Source organism: Solanum dulcamara, chromosome 12, assembly GCF_947179165.1.
Source record: "Solanum dulcamara chromosome 12, daSolDulc1.2, whole genome shotgun sequence".
NCBI lineage: Eukaryota > Viridiplantae > Streptophyta > Magnoliopsida > Solanales > Solanaceae > Solanum > Solanum dulcamara.
The window spans coordinates 394,430-418,484 of record NC_077248.1 but is presented as its reverse complement, the minus strand read 5'-3'; the positions used below and the strand labels follow the sequence as shown (position 1 = coordinate 418,484).

The following is a 24,055-nucleotide window of genomic DNA, read 5'->3' as shown; positions in this document are numbered from 1 at the left end:
GCATTTAGTCTTACATAAAATATATTTTAGAGTGAGTTATGATCTCCATAAGAGAGCAGAATAACTCTAGAGATAATCTAAAGAATTACTATACACTAGACTGAATATTCCATAACTTATACCATGGGTACATATTCAATGATCATAATTCAGTTTTTAATTAACAGAAATGGGATAAATCAACGACTTTATGATTCACCAAGTAGGCAGAAATATAACTCAGGCACACAGAAAAGTCAGTAGTGGAAAAAAATGGACAACATTTTGAAGGCCACTAACAACTTGGACAGTTACAAAGAATCCGTTCTTACAAATTGCACAAACATATTTGAGTGATCATAACGGGAAATATGATAAAGAGCTGAATATGATAGCAGTTCAAAGTCATTCAGAGAAATATGGTTTCGTTCTATAAATAGTTGCTCGTTTACCAATTGAAGTTGTCGCAAAATTTTTAGGATATAGCTGACGGCCTTAAATAAACTCACTCCTCAGATCTGAATGTCCAGCATGTTCAACAGAACTAGCTAGCCATGCTGCTACAAGCATAATAGACATTCTCAAGCGTGATTTTCCTGCATGTGCCTTTTGTGGTCCCTCTCAGAATAATCAAGCCTCCCAGGCCTGTTTCTATCATCTGGAAAATACTCATGCCGCTTTCCCTCCATCGGTTTGTCTGAGGGGCTACTTGCCTTTCTCTTCCTACTGTTAGACTTTGGTGACCGATAACCCCTGTCAGCATCATCATATGGTTCCAGTTCCCCTTCTTCGACGTAGTCAAGCTCTTCTCCTCGTGAAGACTTCCACTTTGACCCTTGGGGATGTCCATCCCCAGCCTCATCTTGAAGCTTTGTGTGGTATGTGTTCTCATGCTCCGGCCTATTTGAAGGCTTAGACCAGCTTTCCTTTCTTTCTCGCTTGTTTTTCTCATTCCCAGCTGCCAGTTCTATTCCATCCTCCAATTCTCTCTCAATGAGATCATCATCATCCATAACATCAGTTTTCTTGGTAACATCCCCTTGAGACTTCCTGCGTTTCTCCAATGCTGCCTTGACCTTGTTCTCAACAGCTGCTTTGACCTTGTCTTTATCTATCTTTCTAACTTCTTGTGGTGACTGGCCAACTGCAGAATCCATGTTCTCCAGGGCTCTACCATGGTACTTTTCCTTTGATTCCCCTTTATGCCTTGGTTCAGCTTTCCTAGTGTTCCCTTCCTGATCATCTTCAGTGTTGCTCTCAGAACCATACCTTGATCTACTTTGTACCTCTGCTGTACTACCCTGATAAGACACCTGCTCTCTTTCATGCGTCTGTCTATCATTCATCTCACCATCTCCAATACCGTCTGAAAAGTTGTGTTCAGCACTTCCATAGTCATTAGTGCTATTTTGAGCTGTCCTTGTAAGCACACTGTGATTATCAGCATATGGTTGATCAGGAATTTCCCTAGAGGATGCAGGATTGGAGGTTCCTGCATTTGTAGTGGCACCTCCACCCAGGGAGTTGCTGTTATTTGCAGCATGCTCTTCTTGTGCAGCTGAAGATTTTCCAGCAGGCCTTTGATTTCCACCAGCACTTCCTTCTGCTTCACTAGCCTGAGGTGGTACTCTATTTTGTTCATACAATTCTAGCATTTGGTTGCTCACTTCTGCAAGGGTACAGAATACAAGTGAGATAGAGGAGCTATTGCATTATTGTTTGTACTCCAACACTACTGCCCAATCAAAATTTAGTCCTCTATTATAAAGAAAAATAATCAAAAAGGTTCACTTCAGAACATTTCCATGTACTGATGTGGCAAATCCTAGAAAGTAAACCAGACTGGGTTCATCCAATACCACAAATTTCATAAAGTATACATATCCAAGGCAAGACACCAACCCTCCAGTTGGCGTGGGGTGACATCAAACTCCTGCCACCAAACCTTCTCGCCATCAGATGGGAGCTTTACTTTGAGAAACTTGGCTGCAAGGAAAATGGCACCTGCTGCAATGTGATGGGGCTTAAATTGCAAGCATAAGGACGTCCGAAGCCTGCACGCGGCTCTCCCACGTCAACTAGAGATAATTGTGACCAGCAATTGGTACCATACAAAAATTATATAGAAGAAAAATACATTACCCATCATTCACAAAGTTCCATGCAACTTGAGCTAGGGCATTTTGAGCAACCTTGAATTTCTTTATTGCCTCGACAAGGGGTTTATATGGATGATGTACATTAAGATCAAAAGCAAGAGTTGCAAGAACAACCCTCTCTCCGGACAAAATTAGTTCTTTTTGTTGTTCGTATACTTCCTGCATAACGTTGCAAAAGTTTCAAACTCTTTTAATATGTAATACTAAAACCCTGGAAATGATTCAAGGTACCAGGGGAACCATGTTAACTCCAAACTGAACAACCGGTAACTGACCGTACAAGCAAAATCTTTCAGATATATGCATGATGAAGCAAATTATAAGGGCGAAAAATTCAATAGAGGACCTAAAATTAGAAAATGGAATTAATAGGTACGTACAGAGCACAACCACCAGGCCAATGGGCAATACCTTTTGCTTGATCCTCTGAATAGCTGCAGGATCCTTTTTATGAATGATCTCATAAGAAACAAGTATAACATCTTTCAGGGGACGAGGAGTTTCTTCAACCTTTCCTGCTAGGAACATGCATACTGTGGCAACGGTCTGCAAAAGGTATGGAAGGTGGGCAGAAATTAGTTAGTTCTAACTACCGCAAACTTTAGCTAGTTAGTACAATTGCCTGTGAAGATGTCCATTATTTTCCTTTTCTTATAACTGACAAGTGGAAGTTCATTATTTACTAGTAATACAAATTTTCCTTCCCTAGCTAGTACGAAATTATCACTTTAAATACCAGTCAACCAACAAATATTCATGAAAATGCACTCTAAATGACTGGCAAACTCCTTCCAGAGGGGAAAAAAATGCCCAGTGGCATACTAGACATATGATTAGATGGGACTACGATTTTTTCCCTTGTCCAGTTGCATACTAGACAAAAATTATTCAGGCACTGCAACTACACCATTATTTTAGGTTGAACAAAACAAAAGAATTCCAACTAAAATATGCGACTGCATTAGCTTTCAGGAAAGATTCCAACTAATGTCTTGCCACGTCTTGGCACTACCAGTTGGGGCAGTAAACAATCTAGGGATTCTTCACGAGAAAGAAGCTTGAGAAGACCACTGGGAAAACTAACCAACCCGAGCACAGCAAAATACATCTAGGGGATTTCACTAGAGAGAATAAAACTAATAACAAATAGAACACAAAGGTCAAGGAAAATTTGAGAATCTTTTCACTAACAGTTAGTCAAAGTTCCATTTTTCCTCTGAAACAACCATAAACAAGACCAACCAACTAAAGACGCTGCAACCAGCTATAGAGTTAAGATGACATATTTTCCTCCACTCTTCCTTTCCTTCCCTTTCCGATTTTCTTATTGCTACGAAAATTTCTTGAATTGTTGCCCATCATTCTACAATCCTTCAATTAAGGTATGATTATTATAGTTTTCTTAGTACCATAAAGAAGCAAGACATCTAACTGAAATAGTTCTTCACAGACTTCACAAATTTAAAAAAGTTGCATCATTTTGAGCTGCTTCTCTTCTTTTTTTTTTTGAGAAGGTAACATTTGTGTATATTCATTGAACCAGTACATGGGTTGCACTGAAAACCATATTTACAGCTTGTCCAAAAGTAAGAAAACTGAATCTGAATCCTAACAGGAACCTAGGATATCCATAGTGGATTCATTTTGAACTGCTTCTCCCTACGACATAATTGGAAATCTGCGCTTACTACTCATGAGGAAATGCTTATAGGTATGATGATCTAGGGTCCGACTATATTTTTGGTAGGTAATGCAAATTTGATCTAGTCAAATGAAAGGTATCTATCTTGAGAATCAAAAGCCGGTGCCCCTCTATGTTGGACACTACTTCATGCTGAATGCTTGATGGTTGCTCCTTTGAAGCTCAACAAACTAGTTCATTACTAATGTCCATGTACAGTGGAAATGAGAACGATGAGATGGATGTATGAGTATACACATACTAGGAGAGATAAGCTTAGAAATGAAGATATCCTGGACAAGGTGGAAGTGACCTCGGTGGAGGACAAAATACAGGAGGGGAGGTAGAGATGGTTCAAGCATGTGAAGAGAAGATGCATGAATACCCTAGTGTGGAGGTGTGAGAGGCTGGCCATGGATGATTTCATGTGAGGTAAGGGCAGGCAGAAGAAGTATTGGAGAGAGGTGATTAGACAAGACATGACGCAATTTCATCTTACCAAGGACATGACGTTGGATAGGAGATTATGAAGGGCACAGATTAGGGTAGAAGGTTAGTTGGTCGTTGAGTGTAGTCTCGCTTCCTTCCCTACTAGTAGTCATAGTATTACTCTTGTAGGCTCTTGTTCCTTCGATTTTTGTTACTATTCACCGTTCCTTGTAATTAGTTTATCGTATTATTTGTTGAAATTGGTAACTTTGTATATTTCTATAAATGATCAAGATCAATCAGTACATTGGTTATACTGACACCATATTTACATCAAAAGACAAATAAATTGGAGCTATTCTAGTCTTCTAGAGGGAGACGAATACATCTAGAATTTCAACAGTTTCTACCGAGTGAGACTGTCTACACCAATAACAAAAGAACAAAATCCAATTCATCTTAATCTGTTGGACAGAATTGGCTCCTATTTTCAAACATCTGGAATTCCTCTCCTTCCATATTGTCCACCATATACAAGTTGGATCCATTCCCCATCTTCATGTCTCTCACCTCCAATCCTGCATCTTCCCAACCTGCTAGAGTTTCAGAAACCTTTCCGGGCATTATCCATGTGATGTGATACCTCTAAGTACCAGGAACATCCTCCAAACTTGTTTATCGTATTATTTTGTTGTAGTTATTGTTCATTTTGTAGTATGATTTGTCATGCCTTGTGAAGTATTTAATCTAGGTTTCTTCACTCATGTTATTTTCTTGAGCCGAGGGTCAACCGGAAACAACATCTCCACCTCCCAAGGTAGGGGTAAGGTCTTCTTACACACTACCTCCCCAAACCCCATTTGTGTGATTACACTAAGTATGTTGTCGTCATTGTTGTTGTTACTAAGTTGTGTTTAAGAATGCTAATAACTAGGTAAGATAAAAATACAAGTGCACCCTTTTTTCCTTTTTTAAGTTAACCCTTGTTTCTCTTAAATTTTATTTAAAATGCAAAGTAGGATAGCTAATAAGAACATATACTCTCTTTTTTGACAAGTAGTTGATAAGAACATATACGACACTTGATCTAAGCCAAAAGGCAAAGAAGGTACTAACAAAAACATAAGGTAAGATGAATATATAAATTTCCCTGTGCGGAAAAGCTTACTATTTAAGTGGAGAAGGGATGGGGGGCGAACCCAATTACGGCGTGGTTTCGAACAATGCACCACTGGCACTAAGCAACTTCTCGATTATCAAAAAAATAGTAATAAATACATATTTCTATTTGCAAACCAATCAGAGACTATGCAGCTTCCATTTTTTTTCGTGCAATTTAATCAACCAAACCCAACTAGAAGCATTGATTGTTTTAGCCAATGGATGCCATGTCGTGAGACTTTGTAAGTTTAGGCACCAAAAGATCATTTGCTCATCCATGCGTTGTATTACATAGTGTCAGGCATGATTATTCACGATGTAATATTAAAATATATGTTATGCAGTCACTCTTTCATCTAAAAAATGTATAAAATAAGGTCAAGCAACTATAGATGCAATAGATGGTAAAACTGAAACAGAAAGTTACTTACCCTCCTATCATTCCTTGAATGAGATTGCCGGAGAAAGAATCGATGACAAAATATTATTGCAGTGGCAATTGTTACCTGAGGCCTGCAAGCACCGGACAATTGAACCATGTATGATAATGGTTAATTCATATTTAACGGAAATAAGGTATGATGCTGCATTTATGATAAGTCTGAAAAAGACTCAAAAATGGGAGTTCTTATAAGAAGAACTGCCAATACTATAAACTTTTGTATAATAATCCAATTATCTTATCTAATATAATAAAATAAAGTATATCAGCAGAGGAACAGGATGAGACTTGAAGTCACTGAAGAAAATTCAGTTTCAAAATTTCTTTATAGTCCCATTTTGAAATATGTGCAATAGAAGTAACTCATAAGCATGAAAAAAGTGAGTGTTCATCTAAACCTCCAAACTATATCATGGTATGTGTGGTGTGCAGCCTAGGATTCCACTCTTAGAGCAAACAATCGAAGAAGACGCCAAATGGTAGATTGTGTCTAGCATTGAAATCTACCTCAGGACCCACTAGAGTAAACAAAATCCTACCACAATTTCCCTACAGTTACAAAATGGAAATAATGTTGCCTGGGGGGCTCTAGCTAGTGCAAAGTGCAACACGTGAGGTGTGGTTTAAGTGCACGTCATTGCATTGAACCCTTTCATAGACGAAAACCTGGTATTTAAGTGAAGAGTAGAGGAGCAAGACCATTATTCAGAGAGATCATAACCATCCATACTAGCCCTGGGGAATTTCTCGGTTTTCAACAAAGCTAATAATGATGCAGCAAAGCCTGGAAAATGAATTGACCGTAGGTCATGCAGAAGCACAAGAATGAGTGTTTTAACAGTGAAATAAACCCAGTTTCATTGTGTTTCTTTTACAAAACACAAACTACAACTCAGGTTGACCAATTTCCCAATAGCACCTCTTTTGCCTAAGGGCATCTTCTATACTACTTGTATGAGGGGCTTCCAGCATAATCCTAAGTTCCTGACTACTGAGTTGTTAAAAACTATTGCATAGTAACTTGAGATAGTTCCCAAGCTCTTCGGACTATTTTTTTTCTCCTTCCAACAAGAGATGATTAGGTTAACCTACATGCACCATTTCATAGCACTACGTTCTGTCTTTCTTTTATAATTTCCCAATAGCACCTCTTTCGCCTAAGGGCATCTTCTATACTACTTGTATGAGGGACTTCCAGCATAATCCTAAGATCCAGACTACTGAGTTGTTAAAAGCTATTGCATAGTCATTTGAGATAGTTCCCATGTTCTTTGGACTATTTTTTTTCTCCTTCCAACAAGAGATGATTAGTTTAACCTACATGCACTATTTCATAGCACTATGTTCTGTCTTTCTTTTATAATTTAAAAAAAAAGTCGGGATTCAATCAAGACCACACCCAGCAGACTTTCTGAAGAACACAGAAAACCATTTTTTCACGTCAAGATAAAGCTCTAATCATGATCTGAGCTAGACCTAAAAACTGAATAGGGAAATCTATGCATACAGAGCTTTTGGAGAGTTAGAACTTTTTCTACTAGTTTTTTTTTTGAAACTGGTAATGTTGTATTCCGACAAGTTGAAGTTGAATGATAGACTGTTATTCTAGGACTATTCAATCAAGATATCATAGAGCTTACGAAAGAACATGGAACTCAAAACCGGTTATGCTTTGGACCAAGGAAAGGGCATGTTTGATCTCATCTTGAAACTCTCCTTAAAAATAGCTAAAGTACCCCAGATGACTGTTGACTGATTGCCCTTCTCAGGAAAAGAATTGAGAAATAAGATCCTGTTGTAGATTGCAGCAGTCATAATACATTGTGTGAGCAACAAGTAGGTATGGCAAGGCCCCAAGGAAAATAAACTCAACAGGTAGGATGGAATGTTCTTCAACAATTCAGCTGGTTCAAGAAAAGTTACGTGAAAAAGCAGTATGGAAGGGCAATACTACTACCTTGGTTACAATTTATGTAAAACCAGTATTTTTATATGCCCTAGAACTAACTAGATCATATGCAGATACGTGTAGCTTTCTTTCCTTTCTTTTTTTTTTGGAGGATGACAGGAGAAAGTATAGGTCAAGTTGGAAGCAAGATCAGTGTCAGTATCTGGGCTTGTAAAAGCAAGTAGATATAGTGATGTAACAAGGTCAAAGTATTCACCAACTACTGTACTATTGTAATAGGCTCAGTCAAGAGGTGTTTAAACTAAAGAACTCAGCTGGGCCCTTCACTTCACTTAAATGGCACTTTAATGGGGACACTCAAAGGACTAAGGTGTGCACCTCATCACCCATGTACTTTTTGTGACTCTACTTTAAAGAAGAGAATAAAAGACAATAAATATTGGCAAGGTGACACACTAATCTTAAAGGAAACTTCATTAATGTTATCTTACTGATATGGAATAGGGATAGAAATTTACTATTAAGAATAGTTACTAAAATCCTTTTTATCTAATAGTTACTAACATCTTTTAAAATCTTCATGAGAATCAAGAAAAGAAGAGAAGAATTCTGTAAATGGTTTGCTTGATTATTCCCATAAGTTATTGGAATTAAAATAACCTTTGCAAGACATACAAAATAGGGAAAGAACATAAAGATAATAATTACACTACTACAAAACTTCATAATTATAAGGATATGAAAATCTTTTCATATTTACATGGTATGGGTTTTGGGGGCATTTTAACACTCTCCCTCAAGCTGTGGAGTGTACATATTGTAAGCTCCTAGCTTGCCACAAATATAGTCATGACTAATTTTGTGAGAACATATGATAAAGTCTAACATATCCACAAGATGGGTGTTGAAGAGATCTGGATGCTAAGATGAATGTACAGTCATACTAGATTAGACAAGATTAAAAATGACCAAACTCGCTAGAAGTGCAGGTAGCACGCAGTGAGGATATGAGAAATACAAATAAGGAAATAACCTTTACAAGAAATACAAATAAGGAAAGAAAATAAAGGCAAAAGTTACATTCCTACAAAATCTCCTAATTATCTAATTAGGGGGATATGAGTATCTTTCCATATTAACATAGTACACTTTTTTTTGACATATTTAACAATATTGCATTGTTGCACCTAAATGAAAATTATTGACCCTTATTGACATGATTTTCATTTCACATACTTCACTTAACTGTAATTTTTCCAATTCATTTGTATAGAAAATTGTTGCTTGCGTTAAAAGTTACTTTTTCTTCCATTACATATTTATTTTGATTCTTTTAGTTACGCCTTAAAAACCCCTACAAGAAAGCCATATCACACTTTCTATAATGTGTTGGACTAACGACTATGGTCTATTAAAAATAAACAATAACTATATTCAGCAAATATTTAAGATAAGAAGAGGATAAGAGGGGCATCACAGAAAGGATCAAATGCACTGCTCATACTAAAGAGACATCTAATGTAGATTCACAGATGTTGCTGCATGGACCTTAGAAACTCCTCTCTCAAACCAGAGGACCTACTCAGTTTTACAAGTTGGAACTAGGAAGGCAGCTTTCTCCACAAGTTTCCCCAATTTGGTATGTTACAAGACAAAATGCAAATCCAACAATAAAAGCAGAACAACTACCTGATTCAACCAGCCAATTTCAACACAACCTAGAGTAACCTTAAGAGTGACAGCGCAATAATAAGGCAGAACTGTAATGCAGATTATATCAAGAGCCCGGTTGGCTGAGCTGAATTCAAGTAACTTTTAAGCACGAAGTGTTAAAAATAATTATTCAAGCGTTGGAACCGGTTTTATAAATAAGCAGTGACATGTTCCGATAAAAGTGCTGCAAATTAAAATAAGCTGTTGATATGCTTGGTAAAACATCCTTATATCTGTTAACACAATTTAGGAGCTGATTACAACAAGATCTTTATTTCTAAATGGATTCAAATACAAATTAATTTATGTCTCAATCCACTTTTAGTTCTAAACTGATTAAATAAGACTATTTTTTTGAAATATAGAAAATTTATTTGCAAAACTTTTTTGTACTTCCACTATAGTATTATTTTGTTGCAGATGCTGTTCCTTTTTTCAGAATGCTTTGTCGTGCTATCTTTAGTATTTAGTCGTGGTTTCTTCACTTTTGTTACTTCTTTTCCCAAACTGCTTTGTTGTGTTTTTACCTGAGCTGAGGGTCTATCGGAAACAACCTCTCAATCTCCCAAGGTAGGGGTAAGGTCTGCAACATGCTACCCTCCCTAAACCCCAGTTGTGGTATTACATTGGGTCTGTTGTTGTAACTTTTTTTTTTGAAATTGAAAATTTTTTGTGGATAAGGGTATGTTCTTGTAACTTTTTGAAGAAGATATAATAATAAATAATCTGTTTTTAAAGTGGAACTATAGATGCTTGACAGATTGTTTAGGAAAAGTTGAAGGATCTTGTAACCATAGAATTATTATCTAATCGTCGATGAATTAATTATCTCCAAACGACACTCTCATTAACAGAACACACATAAATAATCCCTTTTTGTTGTAATATTTTCTATGCATCTTCTTGATGTCATTTAACGAAATTCCCTTCATCAAAAAAAGCACATATAAATCATTTCTAGAAGAAAACCTATTTGGCATCTAGGTAGCCAAGCACATTGTAGAGTAAAGGGAAGCAAAGCCTTGCTTTGCATAATAGACAATATGCAAACAGAATAAGGTACCCAAAAAAAGCTCCCAATAACCTGCTTCCTTCTTCATCTTTGCCAAGTTTTATCCAGATTATTGCCAAAATTCAGAGATCAGAAATTGCAGAGATGGAAGGCAAAGATGAAAGGCAAAGGTGGAAAACTAGCGGAGGAAAGAAACAATAGAGTAACAGCTTCTTGGTCTGAAGGGTACTTCAGGAATCAAAAGAAGTGTCAGGGATACGAAAGTAAAATAGTTGGTCAAACCAAAATAGTTTTTAAGCTGAAAAGCCATAAGTAATTGGACAATTCATATCTTTTGCTTGTTTAGGTTTAAAAGCACATTTAAGTTTAACAAACACCAAAATAAGCTAAAAGGTACTTAAAAACTATTTTATCTGCTTTTAAGCACCACCCAAAACACCCTACAAGTCATCCTTATCAACAAACAAAAGAAGTATAGATTGTACCAAGGCATGCGTTAGCAATTCTTTCGGTGCGTAAAAATAGGTTTGCGCCTTCTGAGAGAAAAGACTAAAAACAATCACGAAATAACACAATAAAGGCATCCAACTCAAAAATAAGGACTTACACTTTAAGCCGCATGCCCAAATCTTGTAGGAAGGTACAATATGACTTGCGTAGATAAGTCTCTTTCTTCAAATCTATACCATTGAGTCGCGATGGGGAATTCTCTTCAATTTCCTTCCTGGAGAGATACCAACGACCACCATTCTCATCTGGCCTTTCTTGAGAAGCCCTAAAACTGCCACCTTCATAAGCTTCATGATGTGTCGAGGGGTCACCGGTCATCAGACCAGCCATCGGTACCTCTTCAATCCCCACGGAAGCTATCAATGAATTATGAAATGGTCTCTATGCACAACAGCAGTTATTTAGATGACCTTCAGCGAGCAACATCCTATAAATAAATGAGACAGGAACACACAGGATTTGAACAGGAAAAATAACCACAGAGAGGCAGTCAAAACCTAAAATGAGAAGTGTGTCAAATTCACAAGAAGCAAGTGACTTCAATCTATATATTAGCATATGTCAAAGTATTTAACAAACAAATAGAAGCACCAATTTAAATTTTTAAGCTTATATTAACTATTTCTTTGAAGAGGCATTTATATAACTCCCTCTCTAGAAGGAGGGGAGAATGCCATATCACAACATAAAGCTTCTGCTGAGAGAAGTGCAATGGTATGCAACACATCTTTTCTGACAAACAATAGGCATCTGGTACTTTCCAATGGCATTAATAAGTCTGAGCATTCAACTTTCACACTTTCAAATCAATGATTCTAACCAACAAGATTTTAACAAACATATAAATAAGCCAGAACATGTTATTCATGAGACAAAGATGTTGTTTCTTCCTAACTGCAACAGATTTTAGGGGATAAAAAATCATCATATCATTTAAAACTCCATACGGTAGAAGGCATGAATTGAGCAAAGAACAAAGTTGATGCCGCCACCAATCAGTTCGTAGAAGACTATGAGTTGAAACCATTTAGAAGTTTGGGCAAAACAGATAAAGATTTTTCTTACCAAAGACCCTCTACACAAGCTAGAAAAGTCCACTGGAACAGTTCATATAAGTCGAGAAGAAAATGCAAACAAGAAAGTAAATACATGCATTAAGCAAGAAACCCTCAACTTACTCTCCTATGGATTTTATACCCTTACAAAATTCTTAAGAAATTCTATAACCTTGATAAAAAGTAGAATTCACCAAAATAGTCAGAATTTACAAGCTCAAAAATCACCAAAAAATCAAATTTTTTAAGTTGGAAGAAACATACATGTAGCTGAGTTGCTTTTCAAGGTAGGTAAGTCAATTTGAATGTAAAATTTGTTCATCTCTTATGCTCAAAACAATAGGGCGGCTCAACCCTAAATCCACTAAAGCAGTGGATTTATCCCCAAAAACCTCAAAATTACAAATCCCCTAAAGAACGAAAAAGCCCCAAATTCAGTTCAAGAACAAACACACACACATATATATACATCCGAAGATGCCAAATCGCACAGAAAAGGAATAAATTCGATTAAATGAAGAAACACAACTCGAGATCAAACCAAAAGCAGAGCAAGAAAGCACCGTCAATCCAAAAGATGGAGGAGATAAACAAGAGACAAACCAAACAAATCGGCTATGTAAAATGTTAATTAAGCAATACCAGAATGTGTAGCTGCGGTTTGAAGGACGAGAAAATAACCTTTATAATTATCTCCTTAAACCTAAGTTCTCAGCTTGTACTATACAAGATAGGATTACAAGACGAAGAAACAGAAGGAAACAAGAAATAGAGATAACAATAAACCTGCTCGCTTCGAGTAACTGAGGAGATATTCTACTTCATCGCCGGCGAGATTTGAAGGCGAGAAACGGCGCCGATGATGGCAATTTAGGGAATTGAAGATAGGGGAGGGTTTGCGAGACCAGAGAAGAGTGAAATAATCCTAGTGAGGAAAAAAAGGGGCTTTACTGCAAATTGGGGAAAATCTGTTGATTTTATTAGATTTTCCGGTTCACTTAAACCGTCCGGTTTTTCGTCTAAAGAGTAGTAAATTAATCTCCGGTTCGCTTAACTTTTCCATTTTTTGCTAATAATTGCAATGTAGGCTCTTTTGCGTGGTATATTAGTTAAAGTTAAAAAATAATCATTTTCAAAGTTTTCAAAGAGGAGGAGAAATTTCCATGTATATCTATGAATAAAAAAAAGCACAATAACATGAGTTGTATAATTCATAACAACATAAAAATGACTATGTTATAAATTTATGAGATCATAAATACGAATTATAAGAAAATATCTTTAGCAAAAAAAAATTAGATTGTTAAAAATCCAAATCTGATATGTATCATCACTAATCGTTAAATATTAATAACTGATAGAAATGTTATCAGATTAATTATGCAAGGAAATAGCTCAATATATACATATCATAGGCCAACTTAGTTACTTATCTTGTGAATGTATATTGCTTTGTGTGTCATTACTTTTAATTCCTGGAATTAGCAAATGTGTATAGGTTTATTGCTTTATAGATAGGGTGTGGAACGTCAATATTCACTTAATTTGTATTGAACAATTTTGGTGAAATAGAATTAATAGTTTAACCCCCCACCCCAGCCAAAAAAAGTAGTTACCCCTTTAGGAATAGCAAAAAAAAAATACAAATTGTTGTTCTTTCTTTTAGTAATTAAAACTTTTCTTCGTTAATTATTATTTAAGAACTAAAGATCTTAACAAATCTTGGTTATATGATGATTTTAGTGCTTCTTTCATGCTTGAAAGATTGATTGATTTTATTGCTTAATTTTCATATATTTGTTGTATCTTTTGTGCAATGTATAACTAATAAAGAAAATTATGGAAAGGGACAATAATTTGATCAAAGGTTGAGCAAAGAACGTCAAACGCCACGAAAATTAGAAGTTAAACCACAATTATTATTTCTTATAAATAAATTATGTACATGTCTCCACTTCTAACACATTATCAGAGGCAATTTACAAATAATTTAAATTCATACAATTTTTGAAAAAAAATTATAACATTAAAGTGTAATTTCAAGCGCTTTAAAATGTTTGTCGATTGAACTCTCATCAGCAAAATTGTGAATGTATTTACCAACATCACAAATTGCAAACAACAAATGTTGCTGCAACAATTAATCTAAAGTATTTTAATGTAAACGAAATAAAAACAAGTCATGTTTTTTGAGTTTTTGGATTATTACTATGCAACCTACAAAGTGTGCTATTACCAAACTTTTATGCAAAGGGACTTTGACACTTTTCATTTTCACTACACAAATATTACTATTTTGAACACACATATACTTCAATCTTTACAATTAAGCTAAGTTGGAGGAAGATTCACACAATACTTATTATTACTCAAATTTATCGCGATAACTATAAGAATTTAACGTGGTTTGATAAAAGATAATTACTTATCGTTCATACAATTTATTGAAATTGGTTAACGAGAAGGATGGAAACGAGATTCTAACTGTTTTACCGTTTTTTCAAAATAGAGAATTGGTAAAAGAGACAAAACTCCCCAGACTGGTGGGAAAAAAAACAAACAAAAAAAAAAGAAAAAAAAAACAGACAGAGAAGAAGGGGGGGCCTTTGTCTCTCAATAACTTTCCAGTAAAAGGAATTTTTGTTTCTCTCTGTCTCTCTCACGCTCAGCCGTTGTTATTCGTCTCCCTGAATGCCTCACCAGTATTCAGGGTAATTTTTTTTCATTATTAATCTCAGTTTTCGTAAAGAATTTGATAAGAAATCTGTTTAGATTGTAAATTTTCTTGATTTTTATGCAAAGATTGTGACTTGTTGTTGTATCATTGTCATGTAACATGTTTATTACTCTCTGGGTGATCCAGGATTTTTAAGTTTATGAGTTATGGATTGAATTCTTTTTTTGCTTAACGAGTTTTGGACAAATTGTTTATACAAATTCATAGGATCTATGCTAGAGTTTTTGAATTTTGTTGAACGTGTAGCTTCAATTATAGATCCACCATCGTGGAGAGGGTGGAATAGATGGAAGTTTTCTAAATGTTTGAATTTTATTCAGAATTTTTTAGATACAAATGTTATCGAATTCACATAGATGAAACTAAGATACTTTGACTATCGTGCTTCAAATTAATGTGTTATTCTTTTTGGCACATTAATAAAATTAGTGTTGTAATTGTTTTTTTTGTAGTCAATTGTGGCGACTATTAAGCGGAGGAGCGAGGGAACCAACAGGATGGTATGTCAAATTCTATACATTTCAATTTCTGAACCATATTGCCTATTTTTCTGTATATATGTTTGTTCTCAGTATATAATTCGCGAGAAATTTCACAGGGTTCAGAGATAGCAATGTGGTTATTTGACTTTTGCAGCCTCCTTTACGCGAATTTGATGTAAGTCTTTTTTTCATTTTCTATCAAGAATTCACTGTCAAAAATATATGTAGTGGTGTTGTGAGATTGTCAATTGCAGAAAGAAGCTCTTTTTTTTGAAATGAAGGATCCTGAAAATGCTGCATTTGTTTTGTATAGTGGGGCTTATATTGTAATGGTTTCTGGATTTGCTTAATACAGTAAGACCTCTCGATAATATAGTCATCCTCTATAACAACATTTCACTATAACGGCCAAGTTTTCTTTGGAACCGATTTTCATGATATGTTATACATATGTCCAGACAAATGTCATTGTTATAGAGAGGTTTAACAGTATAGACTTGTTGTTTCATTTTCCAGACAATGTGAAGGATGTTCTACCCAAGGAAGACTAATTCTCTAAGGATTCACACATTAAAGAAGCTCCCTTTAGCATGCACTTTTATTGTTGCTGTTGTTTTTACTTGAATGAGATTCAACAAGATGGCTGTAGCTATCAATCCCCAAAATCATGGGTTCAAGCAATTCGTTCGACCTCCAAGGTGTAAGATTCCATCGTTCTCTCAGCTTGATTACAACAACATTTTTGAATCAAGCCAAACGAGCCTTACACATTCTCTACATCATGTTCCCTTTGAGTTCTCCAACATCCAAAAGAGTTTTTCCACACCGTGTTTATCCCTCTCCACGAGAACGGAAGAAGATATTGACAGTAATCCAAGAGTTGAAATCATTGGTGGCCATCGCACTCCTAAAGTGCACGCTTTAGTTGTTGAGGTTGCTATTGCTATGGCTTCTGGAGTCAAACCTGAGTTACTGGCAAGTGGCCTAGGTGGTGCTTACCTTTTTCGGGCGACTAATGGTAATGCAATAGCAGTGGCAAAACCTGCAGATGAGGAACCTCTAGCTTTGAATAATCCGAAAGGATTTGCAGGTAGGATGCTAGGCCAACCGGGCATGAAACGTTCCATCAAGATAGGTGAAACTAGTGTCCGGGAATCTGCTGCCTATCTTCTTGATCATGATGGATTTTCTGGTGTTCCTCCAACAACATTAGTCAAATTTTCTCATGTTACCTTTAATATAAACGATTCACAATCGATCTCTGCTTCAACTTATAAAATTGCCTCGCTTCAACGGTATATGGAGCATGATTATGATGCAGGAGACTTGGGCGCGTCTGGCTTTTCAGTGGCTTCAATTCATCGTATTGGGATTTTGGATATACGTCTTCTCAATCTCGACAGGCATGCTGGAAATATCCTGGTGAAGCACGGGAAAGAAAGCTATGCTGTTGATTCTGCTGAACTTGTACCGATAGATCATGGACTTTGCTTGCCAGAATCACTTGATGATCCATACTTTGAATGGCTGCATTGGCCTCAAGCTTCCATTCCATTTTCGGAGTCTGAAATGGAGTATATATGTGGTCTTGATCCTTTTAAGGATGCAGATTTACTGAGAAATGAACTTCCTTCTATCAGGGAATCATCCATTCGGGTTCTTGTGGTGTGCACCATTCTTTTGAAACAAGCTGCAACTTCAGGGCTTTGTCTGGCTCAAATCGGAGAAATGATGACTCGACAATGTTATGGAGGACAGGAAGAATGGAGTGCATTAGAAAAGATATGTTTCAGTGCCAAGGTCAACATGGAGAGTAAAATAAAAGAGGATGATCAAAGTATCGGTGAAGAGAGAGAAAAAAATGTTGGAGTTTTTCAGTTTGATTATGAAGATGGAGATGACTCAAATCAAGAAGATGAGGAAGCTGATGAAATCTTGCAAGGCGCTGCAATAACAGCTAAGCGACCAAAAATTCCAAGATTTTCGTCTGTTAGGTCTATGAGTAGAATAGTTAATCCATCAGTGTTTAATTATGAAGAAGAATGTGATTACCTAAACAACAATTCTCGCGATTCAGATACCTCAATAGATGATGATGGTGGTAAGGAGGACAATATCAACGATGGTGATAGTCAGAAAACTAGTGCCATGTTGAGGAGCATGAGCTTTGGTACAAAAAATTACAAGAATGATGGTGAAGGGATTTCTTTTGGTGAAATGAGTAGTGAACAATGGAGCTTGTTCTTAGAGGTTTTTGAGAAGCTTTTGCCCGAGGCATTTGAGGGTAAAAACTGCATGTGTTTGTCAAAGCAAAGATTGGGATCTTCTTGTGAATTCTGAAGAGAAGTTTGGTTTATGAGAAGAATTCCATATGTATTACAACAAGTGTAAATTACCAGCCAAAGTACTCAAAGGTAAAATGTAGATAGATCTTTAGCATGAATGGCAAAGAGATGGGCAAATTTGCCATCCTTTCCACACCCTTTATTGAGAAGATTAGTCCTCTTGTTTTTACTACTACTCTGCAGGAGTTGATATATCTCTCTTGTTACATTTTTATTGTTTAAAATGCCAACCCCAAATAGTTTGGGAGTGAGGCATAATTATTGTTATGTATTCATCATTTAAAATACAAAGACCAGAGAATTCTATGTTGTTTGAGACAATTTGATTATATGTTGTTGAAATTGTAAATTGTGTTGTACTACAGTTTCAAATAAATTTGATCCCATAAAACAAGCAAGTTTGTTATATGGGTTCAACTGTGTATGCAATATGCATCCATTACATACAATTTCATCTGACTTTTAAGTATATATTGAAGAAGATTTCCTCTCACCATCTTAGTCTTGGCGGACACAATTATCCGGTACTTACACTAATAGCAAATGTCAAGTCCTTGTGGAATAGTTGAAACTACACAAGCTAAATCAAACACCAACATAATAAATGGAAAAAAAGTGTATTTGGAAAGATTAGTCACTAATAGCAAATGTCAAGTCCTTGTGGAATAGTTGAAACTACACAAGCTAACTCAAACACCAACATAATAAATGGAAAAAAAGTGTATTTGGAAAGATTAGTCACGAAGAATGTCTGTCTTTGATTCATATATCCATTTGATAATACATAAAGACAAATGAAAGATTTATCTTTGTGGTGAACCATTAGATCATGATACCTGAAAGAACATGCTTTTCACAAGTACAACTGAGACATAGGAAGAACAAACTGTCATTCAGTACTGAAGAAGTAAAGATCACAAATGACAGACTTGGAAGATCTTAGGAACAAAAAGGCTTATTATACATTTCTTGGTTGTGTTTTTCCCTCCTTGTGTTTATGCAAACACAAGAAGCGATGATACATAACAGTGCCAATGCAAGTCATCACAGGCCTGTCACCTCTGTGACTTTGACCTAAAAATGCATTGCCGCACTGAATCTTTATAGAAATATTTACAAGAATACAACAATAACAAACATTCATTCAAGTGAGAGAGATGCCCTTTTGGCATTGCTCTCTCTCTCTCTCTCTCTCTCTCTCTCTCTCTCTCTGCAAACTCCTCAAGTTTTGTTCCTTTGCCCAGATGGAATGACGTGGAACTTGTTTTCACAATACTGGAGGCAAGTTTTGTTACGAAAAAATAATTCCCCATTGTCCTGCTGCTACAGAAGTAGTACAAGTAATAACAGCGGGAAAGCCCAGAATTTTGATGAAAGAATCCCTTCAGAAGCTGCAAATGCATGTCAATGCATCAATTTAACTATTACTAAGACAAGTGAGGCAAATACAAGTATGATTCTCCTAGAGGACAAAAAGCACCAGCTGACTAAAGCGAATATCTTCAAAATCCGAACTGAATGAACAATCTATAATTAGAGGAGGAAATACGCATGCTTCAAGTCCCCCCTCTTCTTCGGGGACCAGAAGAAAGGTGGGAAAAAAGTTGATGAGATGAACTAACGTGCAAGTTTATCAGATTCCCTGTTTAAAGCAGACAACATTCTCAAGAAAGTACTCACATGAAGATGGCAAGGGTGAAGCTGACGTAAATCTGTCAGGAGGCTGTGCAACAGAATTACTCCTTGGCGGAGGATGAACATGAGCATATACTACATTGGGCAATGGACTTGAAACAGTGATTTCATGCGGAATAGGAGTTGGAGCATGTACTTGCTGGTGTGGCGAGGGAGTAATATGAGGTGCAGGGACTGGTGCTCGAGCAGGAACCATATGCAAGTGACTTTTCGCCTTCCTTGGAAATCTCCCAAAATGACAAGGAGGCTGGGCCTCATGTCTCTTGTGCTGCGTAGGTGCAGGGGAAGGTGGAAGTACTGTTGCAGATGCTGGCGTTGGTGCGGAGATAGGTGAAACTTGCCTGCTAGTAGATTCACCTTTCCCAACATTTGGAGCAGGTGATATTGCAGGAGCAAAGTTTGAATCTTGATTATGGTGATGGTAGTGGTGGTGATGGTGAGGTAGTGGAGCTGGAGAAGGTGAGGGGCTACCACCATCACCACCTCGAGAATGCGGCAAAAAAGAGGACAGACTAACTTGTTTAACCCTTCCAAATATAGTGTTATTGAGGCCAAGGTTTTCAGAATGAGAACCAATTGTCTGAGCCAACTGCTTCAACCTTGAACTGGAGGAATTTATCCCAACTGCCCAAAGGACTTTACACTGAACAATAGTGGGAGGATCCACCGTCGAACCTCTTGTACTAGTCAAACTCATATACAAGTTCTGCATTGTAAAGAGGAAAAAGAAAGAGAAATCAGCATGCTAACATCAATGGTGAATGTTCTTCTTAAGTAATAAATAACAAAAGATTAACGTTTTTCAAGTAATAAACACGTAACAAAAAGATACGAGCAGCCAACAGGAGCAAATAAACCAAGAAATCCTATGATAAGATCACGGGGATATTGCATTTAGTGTGCGTAAATATGAAGATAAAATATGTTTAAGTATGTCTGTGTTTGAAAGGGTCTTTTGTTGGACAGTAGCAGATTGCAAGAGAATGAGACATTGCAAACCTTTTGGCCTTTTAAATAAAACAACTGCATATATATGTATCTTTTTGAGAAAGAAAGGAAAAAACGATACTGTTTGTGCTAATGAGAATTGCTGAATTAGTAACAAAACCTAGAACTTCAAGCGCAACCATATCCAATGTCTCTCAGAGTCTTAGTCATATAGACCTTTTGGAGAAGAATAATTAACAACGATACTCTACCAAGGGGCAGTACTATCAGAAAACACATCCCAAAACAACCTGTAGTATAGTCATAGAAAAACATTCAACTTGAGCAGAAATATGAAAGCAAAATATAGATAGTGGGGTTTAATAATTTAAACTATACCATTTTACTTTGATATATAATTATTTCCCTTTCAAATGACTGCCTGCATGTGTTAGGAATTATACATATATTCTTTTATGAGAATGAAAATCAAGTACCTCAACTGTGTGGGCAGCAGGATTCGAACATGCGCAGGCAGAGCCCACGTGATTATATCATGTGTCTTTACCAGGAGATTATACATATATAACAAACAGAAAAACTTAGATCAAATAAGCAAATAAAAAAACAGAGGTCTTACTACAATAAATCAGTCATTTAAAAGGCTAAATGTGTCAAGAAAGTAAGATAAGCCAGAGAACGTAGAGCAGGAAACAGAACGATAGATCACAAAGAACTTGCTTGATAACAAAAACATCGTCAGCGGCATGAAGAATGATAGCAGAGGAAAGATATATATGTCCATGCAGCTAACGGCAATCATAATCACAGACCTCAGATGATGAAAGATGTAATCCAGATTTGAGCTGGCTTTTTAGTTCATGAAAATTATCTTGAATTTCATCAATTGAAAAGTTCAAGGTGAAGTTGAAAAGAATCTGGACTTGCTGCATGGGGAATCCACTCTGTTTGGGGCTCACAGTAATCCCACCACTGAATTTCAGCACATCAAAGGAAAAAGGATCACCAAACAAAGGTGTTGTCAAGTGCAGAGCTGATAGGCCAGTAATTACAGTTTCAAATTCCGACCAGACTAAACTTAGAGCAGTTAGAGAGACCCTCCCATTTTTCACTTCAGAGTCAACTGCAAAGATGACCTCTGTGATGTTCGTTCCAGCTATATTTTCTAATGATATTATTACCACCTGTAAGAAGCAGAAAAAAGGTGTGAGAGGGAAGAAATGGCAAAAGAAAATTAAGTTACGGAAGAATAACAAAGATAAGGGAGACAAGAATTATTGAACATACTTTAGTATGGGAAACACTTATTTCATCAAAAATATCATCTGCAAGTTGCCAAATGTTATCATTGACAAACGAAACTGGCTTCTCAAGCATGAAACTGGCAACTATATCATGACCTGGAAAACCAAAAACACATTGACGTTTAAAGCTGGATTTGCAATGACCATATGATTGATAGTAGGTATTCTTCTTTTTTTCAAATATAAATAGGATATTCAGATTACTCAGACACTTTACAAGAGAAACAAACGGAAAGTCTCAAAGCAACTAAAACCAGCTTGACATATGTCGTTCCAGCATAGAGATGCTTCATTTTCACTTTCAAGAAACAACTATCAACTAGGAGACACCAAGTATCCCTAAGGTTTCAAGCTTTTCATTGTTCTTCAAGAACACTTCTACTCTATGCCTAGAGAAGTGCATTCACCTAGAGAAAAACTCTATTCTATGGCTATTATTAAAAGACCATTATCATATCTCAATGCTACGAACAGATGAAGTTGTTGATGACATTGATTGTTATTTGTGGGAAAACCTTGCTACGAGAAAAAATGCATTAGGTTAATTTGGATTTCCAGCATAAGGAATTATAACCTACTCCCTCAGTTTCAATTTACACATCTCTTTTTCCTCTTTAGTTTGTTAAAGAAGCCATTTTCTAAATTTAGTAACTATTTAATTCCAAAATTCTATGTTGAATGTTTAGAACCACAAGATTCAAGAGGTATTTTGGTACATTATACACATCTTTAATTTAACGGTAAGGGTTAATCTTCAGCTGATAAAGCGCAAGTGCACCAAATTTTTCAGAACAGTCAACAGCTAGACAACATCCATAATTCTTTTTTAAATTCCAATAAAAGGTGCATTCTTTCTAGCTGAGACATAAATAGATATCCATTCTGATGCTACAGTCAATGAAACCAACAATCTTCTTAATCTTGTTTATTTCACCAGTGAAAATGTATGTAACAGAATACACAAGTTGTTTTTATACATGTTTTAATAACGGACTCATCAATTATATGTCTTAAGTTACAAACCGCCAATCCCAGGTGAAACTCAAAAAGGCAATAATATGTCTAATTTAATAGCATGAATGTTTATGTCACAATCTAGTGTTTAAGGGGTGTAAAGATATAGCACATAGGCCTAACTCAACCCCAAAAGCTTAGTTCATGAGGGAAGGATTGCCCAAATTCATTTAAGCAAACCATCCGTCCATTCCCCAACCAATGTGGTGCTCTAGCCTCTAACCCCCTCACACCCAGGCCCATCTGGAGTGTCGACTGGGAGCCCAAACAAGGATGGACTTGACTTTGATATCATGTAACCGAAGGTATGAGAATTCTTGATATGTTATTCCATGAATCAACAAGTATAAATACATATACATAGAGTCCTAAGTATGGAAAGAATAAAAAGATGATCCTACAATGATGATATCAATCCCTACAACTATGCTATCTATGTATATAACAAGGAACATGGCTACATTCATTCCTTAAGAAGGACCAAAATATGATCCCCATTTGAACTGCATATCAAATTAGCAGCAAATAACTTTCCAGTTTTCTTAATTATGCCTCAGTAATTGAAAATTAACTTCATTTAACCAAACTAGAAGAACCCCAAAAATCAAACATATCAGTTCATTTAGTAACACAAATAGAAGCTTATGCTAACCCACCAGATTGTAAACTCATAATTACCAATCTAACACAACAAATTACACATGAAGATCTTCCAAGCAAAGCATATAGCCATTAAGACACAGAAAGATGGTACCTTTACACTTTTTTCTAATCAGTGAGCTATAAAAATGGTACCTTTATACTTGTTGTCAAGATCCAGATCCCCCAGATCTCCATTCTTGAAGAATGGCAACAAGAAAACAGCAGAAATCAAGACTCCCAAGCCAAGCATCAATACAAATACACATTTAAAACTCACCAACCCTTTGAACCTACTACAACACCTATCCTCTGCATTTTGGTTTGTACTTTGTGCATCCAATGTAGTACTAGGTATTGGCTGTTCTTCCTCTCCTTTCCCCATTGGAAACACTTATAACAATGTGGGTCTAATTCCCTTTTCTTATTCTTCATCTCTACAGTTGCATAACAAAGAATCCATGACTTCTTCTTCTTTTTTCTTGTTCTTGGAGAAAAGAGAGAAACAAAATTTCTTCTTTTGGTGAGACTAAAGAGTGGCACAAAACAAATATGTATGTATTTTTACTGTTTTTTTTGGTTAGGGTTGGGATGGAACTTGGGGAGTTGAAAGAGAGTAAAGTGACTTGCTGTAAAACAACTGTTGCTAAGTGAGTAAAGCAGACAACTTTTGTTGTTTTGCTTATAATGGCGTTTTATTGACTCCACAGTTGTTATTGGATGTTGCAATATAATTCACGTACAAACGAAAAGGTTGAAATACCTTCTTTTATTTCTTTTACCCCCTCCCTACGAGCTCTGTTTATTTGGATCTTTTAATAATTCAAATTTATAATTTTAA

General features: G+C 36.2%; 3 protein-coding genes and 1 pseudogene across 5 annotated transcripts; 1 reads left to right on the top strand and 3 right to left on the bottom strand.

Moving 5' to 3' along the window:
- Positions 1–236: 236 nt before the first annotated feature.
- Positions 237–13,002, bottom strand: LOC129875493 (cyclin-T1-4-like). Of its 3 annotated transcripts, none has more exons than XM_055950766.1 (7): positions 12,837–13,002; positions 11,093–11,422; positions 5,841–5,922; positions 2,550–2,684; positions 2,122–2,297; positions 1,882–2,033; positions 237–1,648 (listed from the first exon to the last, which is right to left on the bottom strand). In XM_055950766.1, the coding sequence occupies exons 2-7, from the start codon at positions 11,323–11,325 to the stop codon at positions 561–563; spliced, it is 1,866 nt and encodes a 621-aa protein (XP_055806741.1). In that variant the 5' UTR covers positions 11,326–11,422; positions 12,837–13,002; the 3' UTR covers positions 237–560. The 3 variants fall into 3 exon arrangements, with proteins under 3 accessions (XP_055806741.1, XP_055806743.1, XP_055806742.1); XM_055950768.1 differs by having other exon boundaries at positions 11,093–11,376; XM_055950767.1 differs by having other exon boundaries at positions 11,093–11,405; positions 12,837–12,988.
- On the bottom strand, positions 5,178–5,360 carry LOC129877970 (U2 spliceosomal RNA; annotated as a pseudogene).
- Positions 13,003–14,632: 1,630 nt separating the features above from the next.
- Positions 14,633–17,920, top strand: LOC129876952 (phosphatidylinositol 4-kinase gamma 8-like). Its single transcript, XM_055952431.1, has 4 exons — positions 14,633–14,761; positions 15,240–15,287; positions 15,386–15,444; positions 15,786–17,920. The coding sequence occupies exon 4, from the start codon at positions 15,894–15,896 to the stop codon at positions 17,607–17,609; it is 1,716 nt and encodes a 571-aa protein (XP_055808406.1). The 5' UTR covers positions 14,633–14,761; positions 15,240–15,287; positions 15,386–15,444; positions 15,786–15,893; the 3' UTR covers positions 17,610–17,920.
- A 631-nt stretch (positions 17,921–18,551) lies between these two features.
- On the bottom strand, positions 18,552–23,926 carry LOC129876332 (uncharacterized). The gene is made up of 5 exons (XM_055951742.1): positions 23,371–23,926; positions 21,545–21,657; positions 21,070–21,441; positions 19,295–20,015; positions 18,552–19,005 (listed from the first exon to the last, which is right to left on the bottom strand). The coding sequence occupies exons 1-5, from the start codon at positions 23,597–23,599 to the stop codon at positions 18,938–18,940; spliced, it is 1,503 nt and encodes a 500-aa protein (XP_055807717.1). The 5' UTR covers positions 23,600–23,926; the 3' UTR covers positions 18,552–18,937.
- Positions 23,927–24,055: the final 129 nt, after the last annotated feature.

Coding starts and splice junctions, on each gene's coding strand:
- LOC129875493 (XM_055950766.1), bottom strand. CDS start 11,325: ATGGCTGGTCTGATGACCGGTGACCCCTCGACACATCATGAAGCTTAT. Junction 5,923..11,092: donor TTGGGCATGCGGCTTAAAGT/GTAAGTCCTTAT, acceptor CGGTGCTTGCAG/GCCTCAGGTAACAATTGCCA. Junction 2,685..5,840: donor ATTCAAGGAATGATAGGAGG/GTAAGTAACTTT, acceptor TACCTTTTGCAG/ACCGTTGCCACAGTATGCAT.
- LOC129876952 (XM_055952431.1), top strand. CDS start 15,894: ATGAGATTCAACAAGATGGCTGTAGCTATCAATCCCCAAAATCATGGG.
- LOC129876332 (XM_055951742.1), bottom strand. CDS start 23,599: ATGGGGAAAGGAGAGGAAGAACAGCCAATACCTAGTACTACATTGGAT. Junction 21,658..23,370: donor TCTTGACAACAAGTATAAAG/GTACCATTTTTA, acceptor TTGGTTTTCCAG/GTCATGATATAGTTGCCAGT. Junction 21,442..21,544: donor TAAGTGTTTCCCATACTAAA/GTATGTTCAATA, acceptor TGCTTCTTACAG/GTGGTAATAATATCATTAGA.